Source organism: Emys orbicularis, chromosome 1, assembly GCF_028017835.1.
Source record: "Emys orbicularis isolate rEmyOrb1 chromosome 1, rEmyOrb1.hap1, whole genome shotgun sequence".
NCBI lineage: Eukaryota > Metazoa > Chordata > Testudines > Emydidae > Emys > Emys orbicularis.
Window position 1 is genome coordinate 36,574,696 of NC_088683.1, and position 26,583 is coordinate 36,601,278.

At 41.0% G+C, this 26,583-nt stretch overlaps 1 protein-coding gene across 1 annotated transcript in view; it reads left to right on the forward strand.

The window, feature by feature from the left end:
• The window catches only part of TAFA5 (TAFA chemokine like family member 5), a 318,595-nt gene extending 307,914 nt beyond the window's left edge, over positions 1-10,681 (forward strand). The window contains exon 3 of the mRNA XM_065400274.1: positions 10,518-10,681. Within this exon, the coding sequence (XP_065256346.1) occupies positions 10,518-10,681 (164 nt within the window). The remainder of the gene's footprint in view (positions 1-10,517) is intronic.
• The last annotated feature ends 15,902 nt before the right edge of the window (positions 10,682-26,583 follow it).

Here is a 26,583-nt window from a genome sequence, read left to right on the forward strand (position 1 = left end):
CATGCAAGGCGCTTCTGCACATTGGCAGGCCTTTTCTGGAGTTGTGTCCCATCCCCAGGGTTGTGCATATGCAAGGAGCCCATCTCCGCTCTTAGGGTCAACTTGTTGCCCTCACCCCCAGGACTGAGTCCTCTCCCAGACCCTTTTCTGGAGGACTATTTGGTCTCTCTTGGTTAAGAGAATCTACCATGCCATGGCCACCCTCTTACCAGGCATCTTTGTTACCAGCAGCATTCTTCCAGCTGCTTCCCCTTCCCTGGCAACTCTTTCACCCCTGGACAAGGCAAACATGTTTGGCAGTCCTTCTTCCCTGTCTGTCTCTCACCATGCTCAGCTGGGGTCTCAGCTACCACCATGCTCAGCTTTTCCTTTGCTTTCCCAGTGAAGGTAGACAGTGAGCTCACTGCCTTGGCCACAGCATTAGAGCCAGTGAGAGTCACATCTCCTGTGTGGAGATGGGCAGGGACCATCCCTCTGTCCCACTCCGATCCACAGGTCCGGTTACAGACTGGAAGGTATCATAAGCTTACCAGCTCTTCCTTTGTGCTACCAGCGCCTCCTCCTTCCAGGCTATTTACATGTTCACTGACACCTGCATTCTCAGCCTTTTGGCTCCCTGGATTCAAATCCTTCACTGTTACAGAAGCAGGGCCTGCATCCTGCCTTAAAGAGAGAATCATTTCCCAAAAGAACCTCAAAGCTGATATCTTGGAGAACCCCAACTACCAGCCACCCCTATCCTTCCTGTGTCTGCACAGGGATCTGAGCCATGGGCAGATCAAATGTCTTCATGTTTGGGACCTTCACCCAAGTTACACAGCCCTTTAGCATTTGATGGGGTTGCACCACCCAGGGTTTGACAAGAATTCCCTCTGTCAAAGAATTTCTCCACCTCATGAATGTCTTCCCATTAACCACCACCTTCTGTTTCCACTGGGGATCATATGTGCCTGAGCCCAGGAGAGTACGAGAGGACATATACCCTGGGATCTGGAGCGGGAGCCCACCTGCCACCACTCCCTGTGCCCCCCAAAGAGCTGGCAGTGTGATTGCTTTCCTCCAAAAGTTCAGTCACATAGTGCACTCTGTGAGTCTGAATTACAGGCTGCCTTCCTGGGCAGACAGAGGCTGAATTAGCCCTTCTCTCCTGGGCATTTGCAAGTTAACCCTTTGAGGATTCTGTTTGGCCACCATTTCCTTGATTTTTGGGCATTGTGCACTTATGCCCTTTTTGCCAACACAAAATGAAAGTGTTGTTTTCCAGCTAGCCATTACTCATTTGCATTGTCCATTTGACTCAGGTGAACAAGTACTGCAGAACTAGGTTCTATCTAACTACCTCAATCACTGTCCTACACTTATAGCCATGGTACTTGAGCAACTTTCTTCCCTTCCTCTTTCCCTCCCACTCTTATATTACACTTCACTACTCTGTTTTCTTGTTATTTCCTTCTCTCCACTCTTCCCACGTTTCTGCATCTCTGCTCTCAGTGTTGTCTTCACATCCTCTCTCCTCTGGTCTGGTGTTGCTCTCCATCTCCACTTAAATCTGCTGTGCTCAGCTTATTGGCAGCAAAGTGAAATGTGCTCAAAACCGGATCTCTGAAGTGTTTTGTGCTGGCACGTCAGAGATCAGGGTTTTTTTTTTTAAATAAATTTTACTTTGCTTCCAGCACACTAATTGAATACAGCAGAGCAGAAAGCAGCAGGGGACAGAAACAGAAGACAGTGAGTCCTGACAAAGACTTTCTCTAGGGGCAAGTGTTCAATTAACATCTCTTGTTAGACAGCGAAAAGTAACTACCCCCAGACAATAGGACTCTGGATCATTCACATTCTGAAAACTGTTAGACATCCAGGACTTTGGGCATTCAGTTTAGGGTCAAACTCCTCTCCTGAATGAGCTATTGTGAGTTAGGTTGCTCATATTAAGCATTGAGCTGTTTTGACATATAGATAGGAACTACCAAATTGGAACAGACCAGTAGTGTATATGTATCAGCAGAAATCCCTAAAATGTATAGATTGTACCTGCATAATCTAACCCAGATGTTCCCAGACTGCACTGATGGGTTACAAGTACTTCTGACTCTCTGAGAGCCGGTACTGACTTTTTTCTTTGTTTCTAACTGCTTTATGGGAAGCTGAAAATACATGACATATATTAGTAGTATTACTTTTACAGCTAAGCAAATGTGGTAGTTGCCAAAGGGACGCTTTTGGATTACAAATGAAAAGGTGACGGCACAATCTCAAATGGGAGTGATTGCAAATAGTAGGTGTCACAGTTCAGGGCAACTGCACCTGCATTCCCCCTCGGGGTCCAGCAAGGGCACCTACTCTAGGCTCCAGGCTCCTCAGCTGTCACTTCTTTTGGGTTGAGGTCTGTGATCCTCTCCCTCCTGACTGGGTTTTTCCCAGGCTGCACAGCTCCTTGCCTACATTGTGAATTTCCCAGCAAGTCAGGCTGCCTAAGCATTTTTTTTTTTTATGTTTGGGATGTAATAAGGAAGCTCTAATATAGTTTGGAGACAAAATGGAAAAGAAGAATAAAATAAAGTTAATAGATTTATAGATTCCAAGGCCAGAAGGGACCATTGTGATCATCTAGACTGAACATAGCGCAGGACATAGAAATTCCCAGAATTAATTCCTAGAGCATATCGTTTTAGAAATACATCCAGTTTTGAGTTAAAAAGTGCCAGTGATGGAGAATCTACCATGACCCTTGGTAAATTGTTCCAATGGTTAATTGCCCTCACTGTTAAAAATGTACCTTATTTCCAGTCTCAATTTGTCAAGCTTCAACTTCCAGCCATTGGATCATGTTATACCTTTCTCTGCTAGATTGAAGAGTCCATTATGAAACATTTGTTTCCCATGTAGGTACTTATAGATGAGGGATCGGCAACCTTTGGCACGTGGCCCGCCAGCGTAAGCACCCTGGTGGGCCGGGCCGGTTTATTTATGTGCCACGTCCGCAGATTCGACCGATCGTGGCTCCCACTGGCCGCGGTTCGCCACTCCAGGCCAATGGAGGCAGCAGGAAGCAGCAGCCAGCACATCCCTCAGCCCGCGCCTCTTCCTGCTACCCCCGTTGGCCAGTGGGAGCCGCGATCGGCCGAACCTGCGGATACGGCAGGTAAACAAACCAGCCCGGCCCGCCAGAGTGCTTACCCTGGCGGGCTGCGTGCCAAAGGTTGCCAATCACTGTTATAGACTGTGATTAATCAAGTCACCTTTTAACCTTCTCTTTTTAAGATAAAAGGATTAAGTTCCTTGACTTCATTACTCTAAGGCAGGGGTCGGCAACGTTCGGCACGCGGCTCGCCAGGGTAAGCACCCTGGCGGGCCGGGCCAGTTTTATTTACCTGCTGACGCGGCAGGTTCGGCCGATCGCGGCCCCCACGCGGTTCGCCGTCCCGGGCCAATGGGGGCGGCGAGAAGCCGCGGCCAGCACATCGCTCGCCCGCACCGACCCCTGCTCTAAGGTATGTTGTCCAATCTTTTAATCATTCTCATGATTCTTCTCTGAACCCTGTCCAATTTATCAACATCCTTTGTGACTTGTGGACACCAGAACTGGACATAATATTACTGCAGAGGTTGCACCAGAGCAAAATAGAGAGATAATAGAACCTTCCTACACTTGCTGGATACTCCCCTGCTTATGAATCCAAAGATTGCATTAACTCTTTTGGCCATATTGTCGCACTGGGAGCTCATGTTCAGCTGATTATGCAACATGACTCCCAAATCTTTTTTTAGTGTCAATGCTTCCAAGGATAGAGTCCCCCATTCTGTAAGTCTGGCCTGCATTCATAGATGTACCCAATTACATTTAGTCATATTAAAACACATATTGTTTGTTTGCACATAGCTTACTAAGTGATCAGGGCTGGCTCTGGCTTTTTTGCCGCCCCAAGCAAAATAAAACCCCCCAAAAAACCCTACAGGGCGGCCGGAGCGGCGAAGCAACAAAAACAAAAAAACTGTGTGGGGCGTCCGGAGCCAGGGTGCAGGGGGACTCCCTGCGCTGCAGACGTGCCCTGGGCAGCGGAGTGCGTGCCTCGGCTAGCGGGGGGGGGGAGGGGGAGGAAGCAGGGGGGAGGGAGGAGAGATAGAAGGGGGGCAGCCAGGGCTTCTTTCAGCCGGGGCGCTGGCCACACGGCCCCTCCCGCCGTGCCGCCTGCCGGGAGGGCTCCGTGCCGCTCCGGTCAGCGGGGAGGGAAGGACGCGGGCTGCCCTGCTGGGCTTGCTGCAGACCTGGCACCGGCTGGGGCAGACGGAGCGCGCAGCCCGCTCCCAGCAGGGCGCTCCCCTCCTCCACGCCACCGCCCCCTACAGGCGGCCGGAGTGGCGAACCAAAAAAAAAAAAAAAAAAAATGATTGGAGGGAAGCTGCCCCTTAGAATCTGCCGCCCCAAGCACGAGCTTGCTCGGCTGGTGCCTGCAAGTGATCTAAATTGTTCCTTATCAGTGACCCTTCTTCTTCTTTCTTCATGATTGCCCCAATTTTTGTGTCATCTGTAAACTTTATAGAGTTTAAGGCCTGAAAGAACTACCAGATCATCTAGTGTGTATCCACCAACGCCACCCTGCACCCGCACACTAAAGCCAACAGCCAAAATTAGACCAAAGTATTACAACCCAGAGCAGATTGGACTATTCACAGGCAGAGAATAGAAGGGACTGGGATGCACTAGCGATGATTTTGTTTTCTTTCAGGACATTGATAAAAATAAGAAATAGTGTAGGGCCAAGGTCTGATCCCTATGGGTCACCAGTAAAAACATACCTGCTATATGATCCTTCCCCAACGATAATTACATTTTAAGACCTATCTGTCAGCCAGTTTTTAATCAATTTAATGTGTGCCATGGTAATTTTATATCTTTCTAGTTTTTCTTTTTTTAATCAGAATGTCATATAGTACCAAATCCCAAATCAGCTGCTCCGTTATCTTTCCTAGGATCGATGTCAGACAGACAGGCCTATAATTATCCAAACATTTCAATTTAGCCTTTTTAAATATTGGCAGAAAATTAGCTTTCTTCCAGTCTTCTGGAAATTCTCCAGTGTTCCAAGACTTATTTAAAACCAACATTAATGGTCCAGAAAGCTCTTCAGCTAGCTCTTTTAAAACTCTTGGGTGCAAGATATCTGGACCTGCTCATTTATAAATGTCTAACTTTAGTAGCTGCTGCTTATCATCATTGCTAGTTCTATTGGAGTGTAAGGTATTTCATTGTCATCATTATCATCATCTTATGCTATCACTATATCTGTTTTTTTCCCAAATACAGAACAAAAATATTTATTGGACTCTCCTGCCTTTTCTACATCAATATTAATAATTCTGCTATTTCCATCTAGTAATGCAATACCATTGTGATTATTTTTGTTCCTATTATACTTTAAAAACTCTGTATTGTCCTTAAAATATATATTGCTGATCATAGAGTTCTCCGTGTGTATTTTTGCTTCCCTTATCCATTTTCTACAATTCCTAGCTTCTGATTTATTTTCAGTAATATTAACTTCTCTTTTCTTCCTTTTCTTATTTTATGTATCTGCTTTCATTTACTAAACTAGGCCATTTTTTCCAACCAGTAAGGCCTTCTTCCTTGATTGTGGCTTTTGGGGTGTCTAGGAAAGTGTTCTTAAATAATTATCAATTATCATTTACATTTTTCTGACTAAATTCTTCCTCCCAGCTGCTTTGGCTCATGATTGGTTTCAGCTTTGTGAAATTGACTTTAATTTTAAAATTCCAAGTGTGTGTGTGTGTGTGTATGTGTATATATATACAGAATAAAGTCAAAACCAGTATATATATATATACTGGTTTTGACTTTATTCTGTTTGCATAGTATAAATACCTCTCTGAGCTTCAACATTTCAACAGAAGATTTCTGGACTACATGTTATCAGAAACTTTCTGGAAGGGTGTTGAAAGTTTTCATCATCCCAACCTGCTCTGTGACTCTTCATCAAAGCCTGAGTTCCAGTCATGCTGCATAGCTATTTCAGTTAGTCAGGCTTTCATTTGAATATGATTTTTCCTTGGTTTTCTGTTGCTAAGTTTTTCTTTATTATTATCATCTGTCATTGTGGTTTGTAGGGTGTCTCTGATTTCGCTCCTTTCTAAACTGTCAGTACATCTTTATTTAAAGAGCTCTATGAAGACGGATGTAAAGTTAAGTGTTTGCTTATGGGTTTTGCTGAATAGGGTCCCATATCCATAGGGATGACCCTGCAAACACTTAAGTGCGTGAGTTGACTGCTAAGGAACTACTCATGAATCAAGTTACTCACATGCTCAAGTGTTTGCAGGAGCAAGTCTTTAGCTGCTAAGAGGTAAATCCTGTCCATTCCTTTGTGGCTGAGAAGATTCCCCTGGCACAGTGACTGGTATGGTTCTGCTATCTGGATGGGGAGAATAGGGTTTGGGTTCCCATACAAGGTTTACGTGTGTGTGTGTGTGGGACAGAGGAGGGGAGTTGGATTAAGGGCAGTGCCTCTGCATAGATTATGCAGTCCTCCACCCTGCGTCAGGGCTGCCCAAGGAGCATTTCAGCCAATATGCAGCCACTCCACAGCCTACTGGAGAGGATTCCTTCCCCCAACTCTTCTATGTATCTGCCCACCTCAGCTCCAGGATCAGGCACTACCTTGTGATGACAGCAAGAGCAAAATGCTAAAAAAGGGATGCTAGACATTGCTCTAGTAAATATAGCAATGTTCTTTTGATTAATTTAAATAATCTCTGGCTAACTCTTCATGAATTAGCCATTTCTAATTTTCTGCCTGGAACAGAATGACCGTCTGTTGGAAAGATAGCCAAGACTTCTGCTGTTTCCTTGTTTCATAGTAAAGTGGATTAATGCTTGGGGTTCATGAGCTAGCACAACCAAATTACTGCGCTGAAGACACTCATGACTGCAGCGGCTTATTAAACTACTGTGATCCATTTTGTGTTCTTTTATCTGCCTCGTTACTGCCACTGCAGTTTAACCAATAGAATATATATTTTAAAAGTCTATTACTTTGCATAAATATTTTTTGATTAAATTCTCATTTTTTTAGAAGCACAGTAGGAGCTTATTATGTATATACCATATTTCCATAAGGGAAAAGGAGATATCTTATGAGTAAGGTACAAGACTGGGAATCAGGCGACTTGGAGGTTTTATTCGCAGCTCTGCTACAAACTTCCTCTGTGACCTTGGGCATGTCAATTAACCTCTATACAAAATGCGGACAATAAAAGTTACCTACCACTCATGGGTGTTGTAAAGCTAGCTAAATGCTTTGAAGTTTGCAGAGTGTTTTGAGATTCTTGGTAAGCAGACATTATACAAATGCAAAGTGGTCTGGGTGTCGTGCCAGTGACTTGTAACCTTTTTGTTAGTTCCAAGCCTTTATAATTTTTTTTGTATTTTTTTTATTTATACTATAAAAATTGGTTATTTATATTATCCAAAAGGACTGAGGAGGAATTGGTGGGAACAGACTGTGAAAATAAAAAAGGGGAGTGGGTAAAAGGAGAATGAAATGGAAGGGGATAGAAGAAGAAAGAGGAAAGAAGTGAGACAAACACAAAGGATGAGGAGAGAGAGACTGGTAAGAGGGGGTGAGAAGATGATGGAACCAACAGCCATTAGGAATTTATCAGGTCACAAAATTTATCAAGCATGTCTGATGAGCTGAGCTGGTCTCTCTAGGACCAATGGGGAAGACAGGGTCCTCAGAGGCACTGATGTAACCCTCCTCCCTGCACTTTAAGCTACTTTGAGAAAGGAAACACTAGGATAGCCTTAGCGTGCCCTTTGCAAACTCTTTGTGGCTGTTGATCCTGCTTCTGCCATGTGGGTAGGCGGAGGGGAAGAATCCTAGCCTCAATAAAAGTTGCAGATGCTTAGCAATACTTGGCCCATGATTGTTAATAATTATTTATCACTCTTATTATTAACCTATTTACACTTTTTCCAAAGGTCAAGGACAATGACACTGAGAAGCAGCAATTGGAAAACTGATCAAAGGACACATTTTTTACACAATTTATAATTAACCTATGGTACTAATTGCCACAAATTATCATTGAAACCATGAGGATCAGACATGTTTGGGGATAATGGCAACATCCACAGTAACTTTACATTGGATAAGAAGTATGAGTGATATAAACACTAATACTTCAGGGCAGAAGCCAACCACTAACTACCTGGAGTTATCAAGAAGCTTTTCCTGTGGGTGGGTTTTTCCATTATTGTCCATTGCAGGGATTTTTGCACCCTCCTCTAAAGCACGTAGTATTGGTGACTCTGAGATAGGATACTGGGCAACCTTATCTTCTACTTACTATGTTGGGTTCTAACACCATGCCTCTCATTGTGGTGTCTGAATACTCATTGCACATACCACGTACTTCTTGTCTAGGGCCACTGCTGTGATCTGGAATGGCAATCTCTATATCCCAGTGTTATTTTCATTATTTATTACTGATATTCTTATCTGAGGAAAAAGTAAAAGAGTTTTTTCCTCTCTTTATTTCTAAGTTCCTTTTTCAGACACTGTAAATAAAATTTCAGCAGACGTGTGTATTTCAATCCTACATCTTCTAAGATGGATATAACTTTTTGTATTTATAGCTGTTGGACAAGGTTTATCTCACTTTTTTTTGCTGTCACAAAAAGATGATGCTTTCTATTTGGGAGATTTACCAGAGATGCAGCAGTGGGTAACTGCCTGAATGAATAACGAACACATGTGAAAAGGAAATACAGAAAACAATGCTGCTGTTTTACTGAGAAATATAGATATCCTCTTAAGCTAGTTTAGAAGGTTAATTATGAGTAAAAAGTCATGAAATGCATTTAAAAAACACTTTTGTTCAAGCTACCTTATCCTAGACTATACAGTTGAACAATATTAACCTTTCTCTTTAATAATTGGAAGACCCACTGAAAAGAGCTGAATGTTGCAGCTCAGTTAAGAATACTTTATTAGGGAGCTTCGCATCCTGTTGGTTGTAACCACTGCCTGGAACAGTTCTGAATTATCTTCTTGAAAGCTGTTGGTTGAACACTCATGTTCTCTAATTGAAATGATCACTATCTAAAACCACAATTCTACTAGGTGCTCTGTGTGCACAATCCCCATTGACTTCAATGCAGTTGAAGGGGCTCACAGCATTTGTTAGAAGATGCAAAGCAGCTCACAGGATCAGGCCCTTAGGATGAAATTCACCCCTTTACAGAGAGATATCCGAAGGTCTATGCATCATATGTGTCATTTAAGTCCTCAAAACTGGGCCTGAGTGGGATTTAAGAGGGTTATAGGCTTTCTGCTGGCTCTCTGCATGGAGATGAATTTCACCCTCAGTGAATAAATAAAATAAAATGCAAAGATATTGCATCAGAAAATACACTTTATCTGTTCTGACAACTGTAATTCAATTTTAATTATTGATAGTACTTGATATTATTCATGTAAACATACTGTGAAAATAATGAAGTCTTAGTAATATGAGACCTTCCTGCAGCACTTTGCTGTAACGTGGAATGGCAAAGTAAAAGGGGAAACCAAGTTCATACCATAGATATGTGCTAAGGCCCTGATCCTGCAAATTCTAACACGTGCTCCATGGGACTATTTCTATGCCTAAAGTTAAGTATGTTTGTAATCATTTTCAGCATCAGGGCCTAAATGATCCTGCTAACCATGTGCGTTTAGCACAATAATCTGTTTTAACAAACCTTTTGTTTTTCTTTCCATTCTGTGAAATATTTTTGGTATGTTTCAATTTGCTGCCGCTGTCATAGAATATGACATCACTAATACCGAGGCTGCCAATCCATAGTATTTGTAATGTCACAGATTGATGCATTCTGAGATCCCACCAAAGAACACAAAGAGAAATTAGCAGATGGGATAAACAAATAAAATGAAATAAAAACGTATTTGTTTCCTGGCACCCATTGACAGCCCATGAATGGAGACAATTTAGCATATATTTCTGGGTGTAACTCAGTGTTACACAGAACTCTTCTTCAGAGATTGGCATAAATTCAAAAGCTTGTCTCTTTCCCCAGTGGAAGTTGGACCAATAAAAGATATTACCTCACCCACCTTGACTCTTTAATATCCTGGGACTGACACAATTACAACACTGCAAACAACATTATTATTAATTTTAACCATTGCTCCTTCTATTATATTTCATATACACCAGGAATTCATGCCATTGAAAACTTACCTCTGCCTATTCTTTTTTCTTCTTTTGTTAAACCAGTACTCTGTTTTGTTTTCTTGTTATTTAAATGTTGTTTTTATTATATAATTGGTTGGCACAGCAGGCGATGTAAATAGGTTTGTAAATTGCTTGGGGCTATCTATGGCGTAGCCTATGGTTGCGTTATCTGATGATGAAAATTGGCACCTCTAATGAGTTCAGAGGGAAGTGTAACACAAACCCACCTGCCAACTGTTTTTGTTTTTTTTTCTCTTCCACAGCACGAATTATCAAAACAAAACAGTGGTGTGAAATGCTTCCATGTTTAGAAGGAGAAGGCTGTGATTTGCTAATCAATAAATCAGGCTGGACCTGTACACAACCGGGTGGGCGAATAAAGACAACCACGGTAAGCTACTTCCCTTTTGTTCCTCCTTATCTGTAACTTCCAAAGAGCAAAGGGTGAGACTTCAAATTTAGATGCCTCATCGGGTTTTAAAGTTAGACACCAGTTAGTAGCCCATGCTCACAAAGACCCATACTGAGACACACACATGTACTTTCACACCTGTGATTACAGACAGGAAAAGTGTGGCAGATTACAAAAAGGATGTAAAATGTCAAACTTTGACTTAAAAGGGTCCATAAATTCAGTCAGTAAAGATTGTCTCTTCACCTTTATTTCACCCTGGTGTGTATTCTGAACTGTGGGTAGAGCAAGGATATAAAATTTCATACTACTGATCTAATGGGGGGAAAATTAGTTTGTATTTTTTTTAATAAAAGTAGTTTTGGCTTTTTCACTATAATAAAAAGGCAGTTTCCAAAGACAAATCTCCATCTTCCCAGAGGAAAATTTATGTGAGGCCTAAAGAAAACAAAACAATAAAACCCTTTTGGGGGGATAATCAGAACTTTGGCTCTAACTTGTCCATACGGTACTTTTCAACTCCTTGGTGTCGGCTCCTGTTGTGTTTTGGATTTGTTTGAAGACACTATATTGAGGTTGAATATGCCTACAACAGTGATGGCTCCCGGGACTTTTAGCATCAAGCATCAGTCTGGGGGACATTCTCCAAACCAACTGAAGACTCTTGTGCATCAAAAATTTAAAACCTCCCAGGAGATATGGTAGAACAATACCCTGATAGGTTGCTATGCCATCAGGGATATTTTTTTCTATAAGTTTACAGGACTCTCAAGCTACATTTAAATAACTGACATTTCAAGAATGTTTCATCATAAAGATTTACTTCAAATCCTGCTTTATATGTTAACCTCAGTGTGCTTCAAATTAGTGAGGTTTAGCAGGGTTAGGGCACAGGCCTATCAAGCAGGATCTCCTGCATAGATTCTCTCTCTGGAGAGAGGTGAGGAGACACTATTGCGTATTTTTTTAGTGTTTTTACAGTGTCAGTATTTTGACACAAAATCAACATGGACTTCACTTTTTAATTTTTTTTTTACCAATCTTTGAGAATAACATTTATTGTCAACTGACATTTACAAGCACAACCTATGAATTTGGTATTGTTCTAATGTAAGATCCCATGCCATCCTGACATCCCTGTAGTTGCTAGACATAGAAAGGTACATTATGGATAGTGTTGCAAACTTGCCTCTCAGTCTCCAAATCAGAACTTTAATCTTCATTTCCTTTAGGTCATATGAGTGTAATTTATGTAATGGTGATATAAAAGTATAATAGAGGGAAACAATATCATCAGCTCCCAAGGGCAGGCAGACCTGACAGGGTATCTTTGGAACACTCACAATATTATTCAAAATCTCATTAATTCAGTGATATTTTCTGTACCTCAGGTAAAGCAAATTACCTGTGTACCCTGATACATTTGCATCTATCATTATTATTGTTTGTTTTATCAGGATGCACCAGTGATATATGCTTGGTGCTATGAAAGATAAAAAGTAAGCACAGTGCCTACCCTGAGGAATTCATGTTAGATATCTATCAGATTGATTCAGTGGATCTCTTAGATTTGACACCAGGGCCTGATTCTGATCTCACACCTGCTTTACAACTGTTTAACTCTACTGACCTAAACAGAATTACTCTTGTTTTCAACCACCATAAATGAGATCAGAATCAGGACACATCCTGGGGAAATTATGGCAATGCTGAGCAAAGTCTTACTAAGAAGAATCTCTTCTGCGACAAGATACACTCAACAGAGGAGAGAAAAGGACTTCTGTCCAACCCTGTCACAGCCCAGGCCCTTACCTAATTTAGAACAGTCTACAGCAGCTGGCTAAGATCCCTAAGAGACCATACAGCATCGGAGAATTGCCAGAGGGAAGTGCAATTCTACTCTAGCCCTTCTGTACCCCCCCCACTACATCTTCTCCCACCACCTTCGTGACCTCTAAGCTGAAGTGGAATGGGCGGGTCGGCGGGTGTGCACACATACATTAATTGTCTATTGATCCAAACTAACAGTTCAGGATGTTCCAAGGAACACTGGGTCCAGCATAAATGACCAAAAAAAATAGTACTTAAAAAAAAATCCAATTGCTCATAGGGCACTTGATTTGGTGTGCAGGGGAGGGGTCAGAAAATAGCAAAAGAGCTGGAAACTTGGTTCATATGGGCTTCATAATGACTAATATAAACCCCTAAGAAAAGAGGATTTATAATGGAAGCACCACCACTCTTCTTTGTAGCAATACCACTTGAAGGAATAAAGTAAGTTATATTTCTCTTCCTCATCAGCCTACCTTACCTGCTAGACCCATATTGCTCCTTGTTGAAAATATAAGTACAGCAAAGTATAGCCTGAGATGGGGTGATCAGGAAAATTGTGGAATTAAGCTCCAAATACACAGAGAATATACAGCCCATTGTGGGTCTAATCCTCCTGTGGAAATAAGTGAATATTCTGCCATATATTCTAATGGGAGCGGGATTGGGGCCTAAATTAGTTAACCTACAATAATTTATGCAGGTGTTTGCAGGTAATATTAGGTTGTATCTGAAAGTGAAAGAGGTACTAATACTGTACCTTTCACTACCAGAGCAGGGATAAGTTTCTGTAACACAAGATATCATATTACTGATATCATATCAGTAATTATATGCTGCACTATATGTACTATAACTGGTAAGTAGGAATAGAATTGAACACTTGAGGACTTAGATTAGCGCTTCCATTTGTAGTGACTCTTACACTGATGCCTGTTGTTAGTGTTTGTATATATCGCATTATAGGCTTGGGCATAGAAGAAGTGTGTGAAACGTGAAGCTAAGTGGAGGCAGGTGATAAGTTTCCTCTCGTGAGAATATTGACCCTAGAACCTATTTTTTTCCCCATGAAAATGAGGCAGAAATAGAACTCTTGCCTGGATGAGTTTTACTAATGTGAACAGCATCACATTATGTAATAATGCTTAATATTTTATGTGCCAAATATCTAGGAAACTGCAAGCTTATCTAGTAAATACACTTTGTACCCACATGTTTCAGTGAATTGTGTTTCCTAGGAAGGGCTTTGGCTGGTGTCAAAATAGTTTTGTGTCAAAATAGTTTAACCTTGATAGTCAAGGCCTGATTTTTTTCATTGCCTGCCTGCACTTTGTGTAAGCATTTATGCCTGTGCAAAGTAATGCAACCAAATCGGAATTCTCTACTCACACTGGTGGCAGCCTTTTATGCCCATTTTGCACTCACTTTGCACAGCTGTAAATGACTACACAACGTGGGAAGGGAGAATCAGACCCAACATATATTCTAAATGGATCTGGATGTCACTTATGCCCTGTCAGCCTTTCTACAAGGTGTGAATGAACCAAGGATTTTTCATCCGGTAAGAGGCTTTTAGAATTGAAGATTGACTGGGCCAACTGCCAATCTATGTACTAAGCATTTGATTGTCAATACAAGGAAACAATATGGCAGCTTACTAGAGGAGATGCTGTAGGAACAGAATACTTTGTAGTTGTTAACACTTTTAACAAAGTGATTCATGCTAAGTACTTTTATTTTTAAAATGCCTCTATTTAAAAAGCCTCTATGGTTATCTTCAAATCACCTGCCATGCAAAAATGTTCTGCTTTTTATATTTTCATTAATCTCCGAAATCTGATTTTTAAAATGAATTTACCTGACTCTCTCATGTGAGAAAGACTGTATAATTTCATCAATGCCAGAAGATGTGTCATGATTTCACCAGATACTGCTTAGAAACATGGCCCTTTTATATTTCAAGCATGAATCTTGCCAGTGTATAAATGAGGAGATACACAAATCTATTGGCTTTACAGGGGAGATTAATTTTAGCACCAAAGTGTATATATGTTGTCAATGATCCATCACTACTTAATTGTTACTTAATTAATTCCTTCTTTTACATGATGTGATTTCAATGCATGGAGCTTAACAGAACATTCATGCGCCAGTAGCTAACCTTTTAAAACCTCTGTGATTTTACTGCTAAATTAGCTGAAGTGGGAAATTAAGGAGTATGAAGAAGCTAAAAGAGAGCTCGCAGTGGATAAAAGGTGTAATTACTTTGACATGGAGCTCACTGCTTAGCTAGTAAAATTTACTAAGGATCTAGCTTCGCCAAGGGACGTGACTTTCTTAATAGAGTTTTCTTACGCACAGAGTAACTTAGCATTACTCACCATTAATATAAATGACATGCTGGCTGGCTTGGAAAGGTAATTTGTTCCTTACCCTGAGAAATACTAAAGTTGTTTGTATTGGCTGAAATTTAAATGAAAAATTTTCTGCAAATCTTTATCATACACAAATGTATGATTAAGGTAAATTGGACAAAATGTACTGGCTTGTTTTCATCATTGATTTACCAGCAATGTGGTGTTACTCATACCATTACATTCTGTTTTCAAAGTAAAAATACATATTGCATATTGGATTTGAGAATTTACTTTTTTTTAGACTGAAGACCATCTGGAAATGTCCTGAGGCCATGGACTAGTGGTCTGAGCATGGGACTGGGAGCCAGAAACTCCTGAGCTCTAATCCCGGCTCTGACAGTCACTGCCTCTGTGGCCTTGGGTAAGTCACTGAACCTCTCTGCCTCAATTTCCCTAGTCATGCAGTAGGAGTAATAATACTTACCTACCTACATCAAAGGTGGATTGTGAGGTTTCCTTAAATAATACCTGTAATTAATTAGGAAATTCAGGGTGCTATACAAGTATTATTAATATAGTTGTTAGGCTCTGGAATTATCCTAATTTCTCTCGCATTCATATAGCTGGGCTAGATTGGGTTCCAGTTCTGAGTTTTGCTAAACATACCTTTCACATTTCCACAGGGCAGCGGATATATATTTATGTCACCATCCCAGCTCCACCTCCGCATGTTGTTTCACATGTGATTCTAGGATGTAATGCAAGGCCAGATGAAGGTAATTACAGGCTGTAGGCACACCACAGTTTGGGGGTTCCCTGAGATGCTGTCTGAACACAATAGCCCTGACCACCTCTCCCTTTTGGTAGGGGTGATGTTAAGGGGACTTCCCACAGAGATAGGGCAGTGGCATGCAGCTCTCATCTTCCCATAGGAGTTGCAGCAGGATCCTACTCCTTAGGAGCTTAGGGTGGCAGTAGGAAGCCCTGTCCCAAACCCTGGAGAGGCAGAAGTGGTACCAGAGGGGCTACCAATACTTATTCCAACAGCCAAGGATGGACCTGCTTGTATGTGTAGGCTGGGACTACTGTAATCCCCTTCTTTGTGGTGCTGCATACACAGTCATCTGTTATTGGCAGGGTCCCCCAGAGCTGTGGGTCTTGTTGGTAATGCCCTATTGAGATGTGTGATGCAGTTTAGGCCTGTCAGAGCTATTATTTCAAGCAGCCTACAGACTCATGCAGATATTTGCACAACCATTAGGGCTAGAAGCTTACTTAAGTTTTCAATGGAAGCTGAGATTCTGGTGTAATTGCACTATGCCAAGAACTGGACCCGTGGCTTAAACATGCCCTTACATCAAGAAGAGTAAGGCAGAAAAAGAAATCCTGATTCTTTCTGCCATTCTTTCTAGATGCACTAAAATTAGAAAGAGAGGTATCACTTGATACTGATTTTCTGAATTGGTGGGTGTTTTTGTACTGGGGGAAAAGCTTTTCTCTTGATGGGTAGCATGTGTGTCAGTTTTGTATACTCTGTGTAGATTCATGCTGTTGGTGCTTGTGAATTCAAGTTGTTATTCCTTTCCAAGGTCTCATAAGATTCACCTGCTCCCAGCAGTTCCCATTGTTCACACTGAGTGTTTCACAGCATGAATTTGTTGTATCTTGATTTCTCTGTCCTGGGACTGGCTTCCCTTCTGTATGTGATTGGTGGCTGCCACTAATGTATAGTTGGGTCAAATATCATGGGTCAAATTACAGAGCCCAGAAGGTGATTGAAGAGATGGCTTTTGCTCTCTGCATATTCCGAATCAGGTGTATTTTGGTCTGAATCAGGTGTAACTTAAAGCAGCTCTAAAGCTTACTCTAATTTATACTGGATGCTAATAGTCCTGAGGATCCAAACCAGTATGCAGGTATCTGAGGGGCACACTGAATCTGCAGACTTGCCTATTTTCTCCTGAACACTCTTCTACACTGACACAGGCTAGGATCTACCATGCTAACTCTGTGCCACCAGAGGACCCTCTACAGCAGTGGTTCCCAAACTTTAACAACCTGTGAACCCCTTTCACTCAAATGTCAAGTTTTGCAAACCCCCCCCCCCTAAAAATGACTATTTCCAGGGATTTTCTCCTTTACCTGAGTATAAATTATAAAAGCAGTGATCTTGGAAATATAAAATGTGTTTTTATGACAATCTTATTACACATTATTTATTATTATTTATCATTACAGTATTTTTATTACATTATGAAAACGGCAACACTCTTCCAAGATCTCACTTTCGTCACTTGTATTACTTTGAATAAGCCTGTTATAAGACAAGTCTTCTGTGTTTCATCAAGGAGTATCAGGTATGAAACAGCATGAAGGTATTTAAGAAGCCAACTCAAAGAGTTCCTCCTACACAAGCATTCAGGTCTTGAGCAGTCCAGGCAAACAACGCACGTTATAACAAAGCTTAAACTTGTTCTTCATAATAATTTTTAAAACGATACTAGCTGCCTATTTTAAAAACAGGAAAAAATATCCACCTCCCTTTCCATTTCTTATAAGGAGTCTTGAAGTTTAAATCTCCTCAGTGTGATAGATATGCTTGCTTTGATCTGCTTAGCTCTTGGAAGTCCAGGAGCTCCAGGCTGCTGCCCTGTGCTTCCCGTGGGGTCCCTAGGGACAGCTCTGTCCCCCATTAGGGAATTTTTTCCGGAGAACCCCCTGTAACATTTCGCGAACCCCCAGGGGTTCACAAACCCCAGTTTGGGAACCACTGCTCTACACTGAGGTGATCCATCTAGGGCTGGTTTTAGGGCAGCTTTATACCACCAGTGCAGTGCAAACCAGCCACACTGCATTTGAAAGAGGACCTGGGCCTCAACACTGGCCAATAAAAAAATAAAAATCAGATCTCCAAATCAGTGTTACAGATAACACCCCTGATTATTAAACATGAAGGGATTAGAACCTACGCTTCATCATTTAGTATGATGTTTCCTTTTTGCATCACCTTCAGGCTGCGCTGAGTCTATTTTACTTTTAGGATTTAATGCACTGATAGCATTCAGACTCTGCAGAACATTTGCTTTTGATAACTTGGCCAAATCCTGGATTTCTTAATTGGACAAAACTCACTGGAATCTCAGTTATTGATGCTAATAAGCCGTTTGCTTAAGTAAAGGTTGAATGATTCACTCCATGCTTCCATTAGAACGAATATAATATTTTTTTTATCTTTTATTTTCTAAAACCTAAATTTTCAACTAAATTTGACTCAATTATCCTGTAAAATATTATTGGAACTCAGTATTTTCAGAAAATGAAGATCTCTAATCCCCAAATCCAGAATGCTAACAAAGATTGGGAGTTTTTCCCATACCCTAAGGGCTCCAAGTTGAAGAGGGGTGACAGTGGGGAGTTTTCTGTTGAGAAAATTAAAATTGCTTAGGGAGTATTTTAAGAGGATTAGCCCTTCTCATTGAGTGCCAAATCCAGGTTCCATTTCAATTGATGACAAAACTCCCATTGTTTTAAATGAGCACACGTTTTGCCCCATGAGTGTGCATCACTTGTAGTGAAGTATCTGATTTTAAAATGTGGACTGTCAGCATTTCAAACAATTCCTTGCAAGAATATAGGGAAACCTAGCATCATTGTTCCATTTCAGAGGAGGTATTTTCAGATATTGATGGAGAACCATGCTAGCCACATATTCATGTCTCATAGCCAACCTCAAAGAAAATGTAAAAGGGATGCTCATTTCTGCATGTAATATTGTAAAGATCATTACAATTTCTATTCAAATAAAATCAGTTTTCAGGGTATAAGATTTTAAAGATGTCTATTCTCTCTGAATTCTTACTTGTAACTGTCATTTATGATAGAGGCTACATTCTTAAACAGTATGGTCCTGAATCTGATCTCACTACACTGCTGTAAGTGAGAGAAGAATTAGGCTTAGATGACTAAAAACCTACATAGCAATTGGTTTTTTGTAATTTGCCCACCTACTGGTTCTTAGGAATTAGTGATTTACTACTGTTGTGTTGATTTACTCATGAAACCTGCTAGTTTAATGTAAAATAAGCTACACATATCTGATCCATTTCAGGTCTGCACTGTCCTTTTGAATAAAGTAAATAAAACAGATTTTACCCTAGGCACCAGTGGCTGGATTCCCAGATAGTCATCTATTTCATGTTTGTGTAGAATAGACTTTGCTTCTGCTAAAAGGAAATGACCCGAATAGTTATTTTGTTTTTCTTTTTGTACTTTGAAAGCAGAATTCTGAAATGTACATAAAACACATCTGTAACTTTGGCTAGTCACTGACACTAATGTAATGTGGCATACTATCAACCCAACCAATAAGTTGTGATGTCTGAAATTGTTCACGTGCATGAACAACCTTAATAGCTGGTCTTGTGGGAGTGCCTACATTGTTAAATTGGCCCTAATGAAAATTACTTCAGTTGGAAGTTCTTTCCAGGTTTCATGCTTCTGTAAGAATAAGACAACTTAAAAATATATATAATCATGTGGAGGTGAGGTTCACATACATCCCCAAAACCAAAGGAAAACATTTAAGAATGGAGTGCCCAGGATGTGGAGGCTTCAGATCAGTAATGGGTGATTCTGTCTCATGAAATTTCAGGAAAATATAGGCCCAGCAAGAAGATGAGATTGTTTTATCATTATTATTATTATTTATGTACACTATGTATGTATGTAGTAGGATCACTACAAACACTCAGATATAGTTCCTGCTCCAAAGAATTTATAATTAAAGGAAAAATACACAAGTAGGTATGGATTAGTGGAAGAAAAACAACGAGACAATTTATGTTAGTAATAATCTGTGTTACTCTAGCACAGGGATCGACAACCTTTGGCACGCGGCCCGTCAGGGAAATCTGCTGGCGGGCCAGGACGGTTTGTTTACCTGCAGCATCCGCAGGTTCGGCTGATCGCAGCTCTCACTGGCCGCGGTTCGCCGTTCCAGGCCAATGGGGGCTGCGGGAAGTGGGGTGGGATGTGGCCGCCGCTTCCCACAGCCCCCATTGGCCTGGAACGGCGAACCGCGGCCAGTGGGAGCTGCGATCAGCCGAACCTGTGGACGCTGCAGGTAAACAAACCGTCCCGGCCCGCCAGCGGATTTCCCTGATGGGCCACGTGCCAAAGGTTGCCAATCCCTGCTCTAGCACCTACAGGCTTCACCTGTCAGGGACCACAGGTCTCAAACCTGGGCCATAGGGCTATTAGGGGCTTGTAAATGCTAGCCAACCACCCAGTAACCTGCTAACAGTTGCCAGGACTGGAAGCTGAATTCCAGAGTTGCCAGAACTCTGGGGGGCCTGATTGGTTTCCTGCTTGTATTTAAACTGAGCACAGGAACAGGAAGTTGTCCATGCAACTGAGTTTCCCCTACTGAGGGCTGCTTCCCTTGTTCGATCTGCGCCTACTGCCGGACAATGATCTCCCAGACCTTGCCTGCCTCCTGCCACCTGACTCTGTAGCTGCCCTCTGGCGTAGCTCAGACCCTGATCTCCTGGTATTTGACCCAGCCTGTCTCCCATGGGTGAGACCATCCATGTCCCGTTTGTGACACCAGCTGATATCAGGGCCATGTTGTGTTTGTACAGTGCCTAACACATGAGAGACCGTCCCAAAGTGTTTACAATCTAAGTCAGTGGTTCTCAAACTTTTTTTACTGGTGACCCCTTTCACATAGCAAGCCTCTGAGTGCAACCCCCCCTTACAAATTAAAACCACGTTTTAATATATTTAACACCATTATAAATGCTGGAGGCAAAGTGGAGTTTGGGGTGGAGGCTGACTGCTCATGACCCCCCCCCATGTAATAGCCCTGTGACTGCCTGAGGGGTCCCAACCCCCGGTTTGAGAACCCCTGACCTAAGTAGACAAGACAGATACAGGATAGGAGAAGAAACAGTCACAGAGCAGTAAAGACACTTGCCCAAGGTCTTTATTCACTGTAAGTAGCACAGTATTGCTAGGTCTTTAAGAAGAGCTTAACATATGGACAGGATACAGTTCTTGTAGATGAGCACTGTATCCTGTCCATATGTTTGCATCATGTGTACTAGTTAGTGTATGTGGAATAAAGCATGGAGGTGATTTGTCAATTTCTTGCACAATGGATGAAAAATTTGGTGGAACAGAGGAGACCGAGCCAACACAAAGCTTCACAAAAGAGGAAGATTTGTGTCTTGATTTTGTTTTCTAGCATTTGGGCAACTGATGTGGCCAAGTTCTTGATCCACCATTGAATATCTTATGGATTCTTATGGGGGAGCAGCTGAATCCAGCTGAAGTTCAAGATCAAACACAAACACTTTGTGGGATTCATATCTGTGACCCTAGGACAAATGGACTGCAGATTTTCTTTCTTTCTTTCCTTTATAGAATTAAAGTTTTCATGTCTGATCTTGACCTTTAGAGTAGGAAAAAAGCAAGTGAAACCTTAAGAAAGGAAATAACCCTGTGGGATGTTGTTTTTGACACTGTATAAATCAAAGTGGGGCATATAGCTAATTTTTGGGGGGAGGCGGGGGGTTGTAATACAAAAGTATAAAATTTGGAAACTTGTATGTCATATTAGCATCAAGAGTTTAAAATGTATGCTAAAATATTACACTCTCATTTCACAGAGAAGAAGTCTTCATTGTAAAAATGTTATGACATGAAGCCATTACACATGTATATCTGGTTGAACCCTTTTTTTTCTCTCTTTTCTGAATCCAAAACAATTCAAAAGTTTATTAAATCATGTGAGGTAACCTGGATCTTGGACATTGTGACAAAACTACTACATATATAGAGGAAATGCAGTAGGTATCATAGTACAGGGATTTTAGTAATGTATTAGACAAAGTGTCTGTCAAAACATTACTTGAAAAATTAATTCTAATTGGCTCATCACGTGGAGCACTGTCATTTCAACTGGAAGGCTGAGAAACCATAAACAATAATTAACGGAATACATTGAACTAGGGTGAGATAGACTAGGGAGTGACAGATGTGTGAAAGGCCCAGTTTTACTTTATTAGGGATATTTTCAAAGTCTCAGGAGCCTGTAAGTTCCTAACTCCCATATTCAAGGCCAGAAGGGACTACTGTGATCATCCAGTCTGACCTGTAAGTCACAGAACATAAAACTTCCCAAAATTAATTCCCCAGGTCTTTCTCCTCCTCTGTCGCTTCCAATTGATACATCCCCAGTTAATTGCAAAAATTCTTGTTGTTAATTCCAAAGTCCATAACCTTGAGCTTTGCACTATTAAATTGTCCCATTTCTATTACAAAAACCTGGATTACGATATTCCAGTCCTTCTTCCATATTGACAATTCCTCCCAAATTTGTGTCATCCACAAATTTTATTAGTACACTCCCACTTTTTGTGCCAAGGTCATGAAAGAAAATGTTAAATAAGATTGGTCCCAAGACTGATCCCTGAGAAACTCCAGTAGAAACTTTCCTCCAGCTTGACAGTTCCCCAGTAAGACCTGTTGTAGTCTCCCTTAAACCAATTCCTTACACACCTTTCAATTCTTGTATTAATCTGCATCTTGTCCTGTTTAACCAATAATTTCCCATGAGGAACTGTATCAAATACCTTACTGAAATCCACGTAGATTAGATCAATTGCATTTTCTTTGTCTAGAAAATCAGCTATATTCTTAAAGAACCCTTTACTATTGATTTTAATTTCCTGTGTGCAGGACCCAACTCTGTTTGGCCTTTGGCAGTTATCAATTTTCCCCCTACACTTTCTAACCTCCAAAAGGTAGCCTTGCTTGCTGATTCATCCCATCTTCCGTTCTTTGTAGGCTTTTTTTCTTTCTCTTAATAACCTATTTGGGATCCTTGTTCATCCAGTTTGGTCTGCAACCCTTTTCCTATGTTTTTTTCCCCCCTCTTGCTTGGGATACAGGCTTTAGATAGCTTTGTAACTTTGACTTAAAGTATTTCCAAGTCTCCTCTGCATTCAGATCTTTGAGTTCAGTTCTTAACTAATTCCCTTCATTTTTTTAAGTTTGCCCTTTTGAATCAAGGACCCTAGTTACTGACCTACTTTTGTTTAGCCTTCCATTTAGTTTATACTGAATTAGTTCATGATCACTGGAACTTCTATGAGGTCCTCGCTACTTACCAATACTAAATCTAAAATGGCATCACCTCTTTGTTGGTTTGGTGACTATTGTTGAAGAAATCTGTTGGCTCTCTCATTCGGGAATATCCGGGCCCTACCATGATTATTAGCACTTGTCCTCCAATCTATATATAGGAAATTAAAGTCTACCATAATCACACAATTTCCAGTAATATTTATTTCATTAAAAATATTAGAGGTCTCTATCCATATCCTGATTGAATCCTCAGGGTCTGTAGCATACCCCAAGCACTAACCCAGTGGTAGTGGTAACTGTTACCTTCTTCTCCAAAGTGATTTTTGACTGAAACAGATTGTTTTATCCATTCCATCACTTCAGTTTATTTTTTTTTCCATTTTTTTATTTTTTGTTACAGTCTACCTCATCATTAATATACAATGCTACTCCACCATCTTTACCTTTTATTTCTGGCTTTTTTCGAACAGCACATACCCTTCAATACCGGTACTCCAGTCATGACTACCATTCCACCATGTTTCTATTATTCCTATAATATCTGATTTCACTTCCTGCATGAGGTCTAGTTCCTCCATTTTGTTATCCAGGCTCCTTGCACTGATGTTCAGGCATCTTACTTGTTTCTGCTTGGCTACACCCAGATTCCTTGCCCGATTAGGTACACTCATTCTACTGCCAGTATCACCTATCTGACTGTTAATGTCATTGCTATTGGCACTCTCTTTCCTCTTGTTGTCCATTCTCCTTCCCTCTATTGTTCTTTTCCCCATTGCTGTTTCCTCTTACTTGATTTTCCTTCTGCTCAATATTGAAATCAGGCATGGAGATTACATGAGCGTCTCCCAACTGTCTCCACCAAATCATCCTCCTGAGATACTAGTGGAATAGAAAAAGTGTTAACATATCATATTAGTTTTATCATATGATATGACTACATCATCTGTTTTTTTCCCCAAATCCAGAACAGAAATATTTATTGAACACTTCTACTTTTTCTGCATTATTATTGCTAGTTCATCATTTCCATCTAGTAATGGACCAATAGCCTTGTTCTTGTTGTTTTTCTTCTTGTTCTTAAAAAAACTCCTAATTGTCCTCTGACCCTGCTGGCAGTAGATTTCACCTTGTCTTTCTTTGCTTCCCTTATCAATTTTCTAAAATGCTTAGCTTCTGATTTATATTCATTACTATCAACTTCCTCTTTCTTTAGGGTGACCAGATGTCCCGATTTTATAGGGACAGTCCCGATTTTGGGGGCTTTTTCTTATATAGGCTCCCATTACCCCCCAACCCCGTGCTGATTTTTTACCCTTGCTATCTGGTCACCCTATCTTTCTTCCACTCGTTATATATTATTTTTATAGCTTCACTCCTCCTCTAAACTAGGTCATTTTTTTAACCTGTATGGCCTCCTTCCTCAGCTGTGGGATTGTGGCTTTTTAGGCATCTAGTAAAGTGTTCTTAAACAATTCCTAATTATCATTCACATTTTTCTGATTAAATTTTTACTCCCAGCTGATCACGTTCATAATTGTTTTCAACTTTGTGAAATTGGCCCTTTCATAGCACCAAGTATATATATATATATGTATGTATGTATCACTGATCTGGCCTTTATTCTGTTTGCACATTATAAATGTGATCAAATCACAATTACCTGTACCTAAGTTACCATTAATTTTTAGTTCTATGATCAGTTCCTCTTTATTTGACAAGATGAGGTCAAATTATAAAATTCCCCCCATGTTGCTTGCAGCACTTTTTGAGTTAGGAAATTGTCATATATAACATTTACAAATTCCAAGGATGTTTTAGTACTGGCAGCTTGAGACTGTTAGCATGTTACTTAAATGAAATTCCCCATAATCACACACTTCTTCCCCCCTACATATTATAGACAGGTATATTAGGAAACAGTCATCCTGTTCCCTACTGTGATTTGTTTATCTGTAGCAGACCCCAAGTAATGCCCCATCAGATGTTTTATCTGTTAAGACATTGATCCATAAACATTCAAGTTCATTTTCTTGCAAGTTGTCAGTGAGTCCGAAGGAGGCATTGCCATTTTTGACAGAGTGCCACTCCCCGTCCCCTTTTGCCTATTCAATCTTTCCTGAATAGGTTATAACTATTGATTTTGATGTTCCAGTCACGGGAACCATCCCACCAGGTTTCATTAATACCAACTAGATCCAATTTATGCTAATAAATGAGCAATTACAGTTCCTTTTGTTTGTTACACCAGTGCTAGGAGCCTGGGTATAGGCATTTACATTATTTATTCTCTTCATGTCTTTTGTTCCTTGATTAATTCTGTTCTTGTGCTGAATGCTCATATCTTCCCTCTTTTAACCAGTCCCTTTTGTTATTAGTTTAATGCCCTCCTGACTATTCTAGCCAGTTTGTTCCCAAGAAGATTGTTCCCCCTTCTACTGAGATGAAGGCTATTCAAATCATACAACCCTCTCTCCCCATAGAAGGTGGATTAATGGTCTACAACACCAAAACCCTCCACCACTTACCTACCCAGCAGTTCACTTTCAGAATTTTCTGCCCTCTCTCTCTCTCTCTCTCTCCCCCCCCCCCCCCCCCATGGGACAAGAAGGATCTCCATGAAGATTGCTTGGACATTCTTCTTCAGCACATTTCCAAGTTCCCCGAAGTCATCTCCCATCTGTGAGATATCCTGTGATGCAGTGTTATTAGTGCCAGTATGAACTATCACCAGTGGATCCATTGCATCCACTTCAAAAGTCTATCTAATTTTAGACTGATGTCTTGTGGAAGACAGCACACCATCCTGTTGTCTGCCTGAATCTTGCAGAATGTTCTTTCAATTCTTCTGTGTATTGAATCCCAGCAAGGATAATATATCTTCCTTGGATTACTGGAGAACTCTTTGTGGACAAGCTTGATTTTCTTGCTGGCTGGGGCAAGCTGCCATCCACAAGTATGTCCTGTATACCTCTCTGTTCCTGTGGACCAGCTGTATCTTAAGAAGAATCTTCCACACTTTTCACATTGAGGACCTGGGTATCAATTGGAAACTTCTAGCTGTGTGCAATTCCTCCCCTGCCTCTTTTCTCTGGTGGCCATAGCTTGCCTGTACTTGTCTATCTCCAGCTGAGTAGAATGCCACTGTGACCTCCTGCCTCTGGTGGTTACAAACTCCCAGGCCTCCTCTCTGACTGCCTCTCTCTCTGACTCGTTGGTGGCCAGCTTCTTCCTTCCTTGAATGTGGAGTACTGATGTTTCCTGAATCTGACTATTTAGGAACTCATCAGTTTCTCTAATTCACAGTGTCATCTTTACTTGCCCCTCCAATCAAAGAATCTTCTTTTCCAGCACAGCAACCAACTTGCATTTCATGCACATGAAATCCCTTCAGTGTTCAGGCAGGAAAGAGAACTTGTCACACCCATTGCAGGTCACCACCACTGTTCCATCCCTGGCCATCTTGAAATTCCATGTAAAGCTGAACCTGGAAGGAAAGCCTCTCATACTGCCTCTCTGAACTTCCTTTCAAACCTTACTGTTCGCTGCATCTGTTGTGGCTATCTTGTCGCCTCGCAAGTCAGT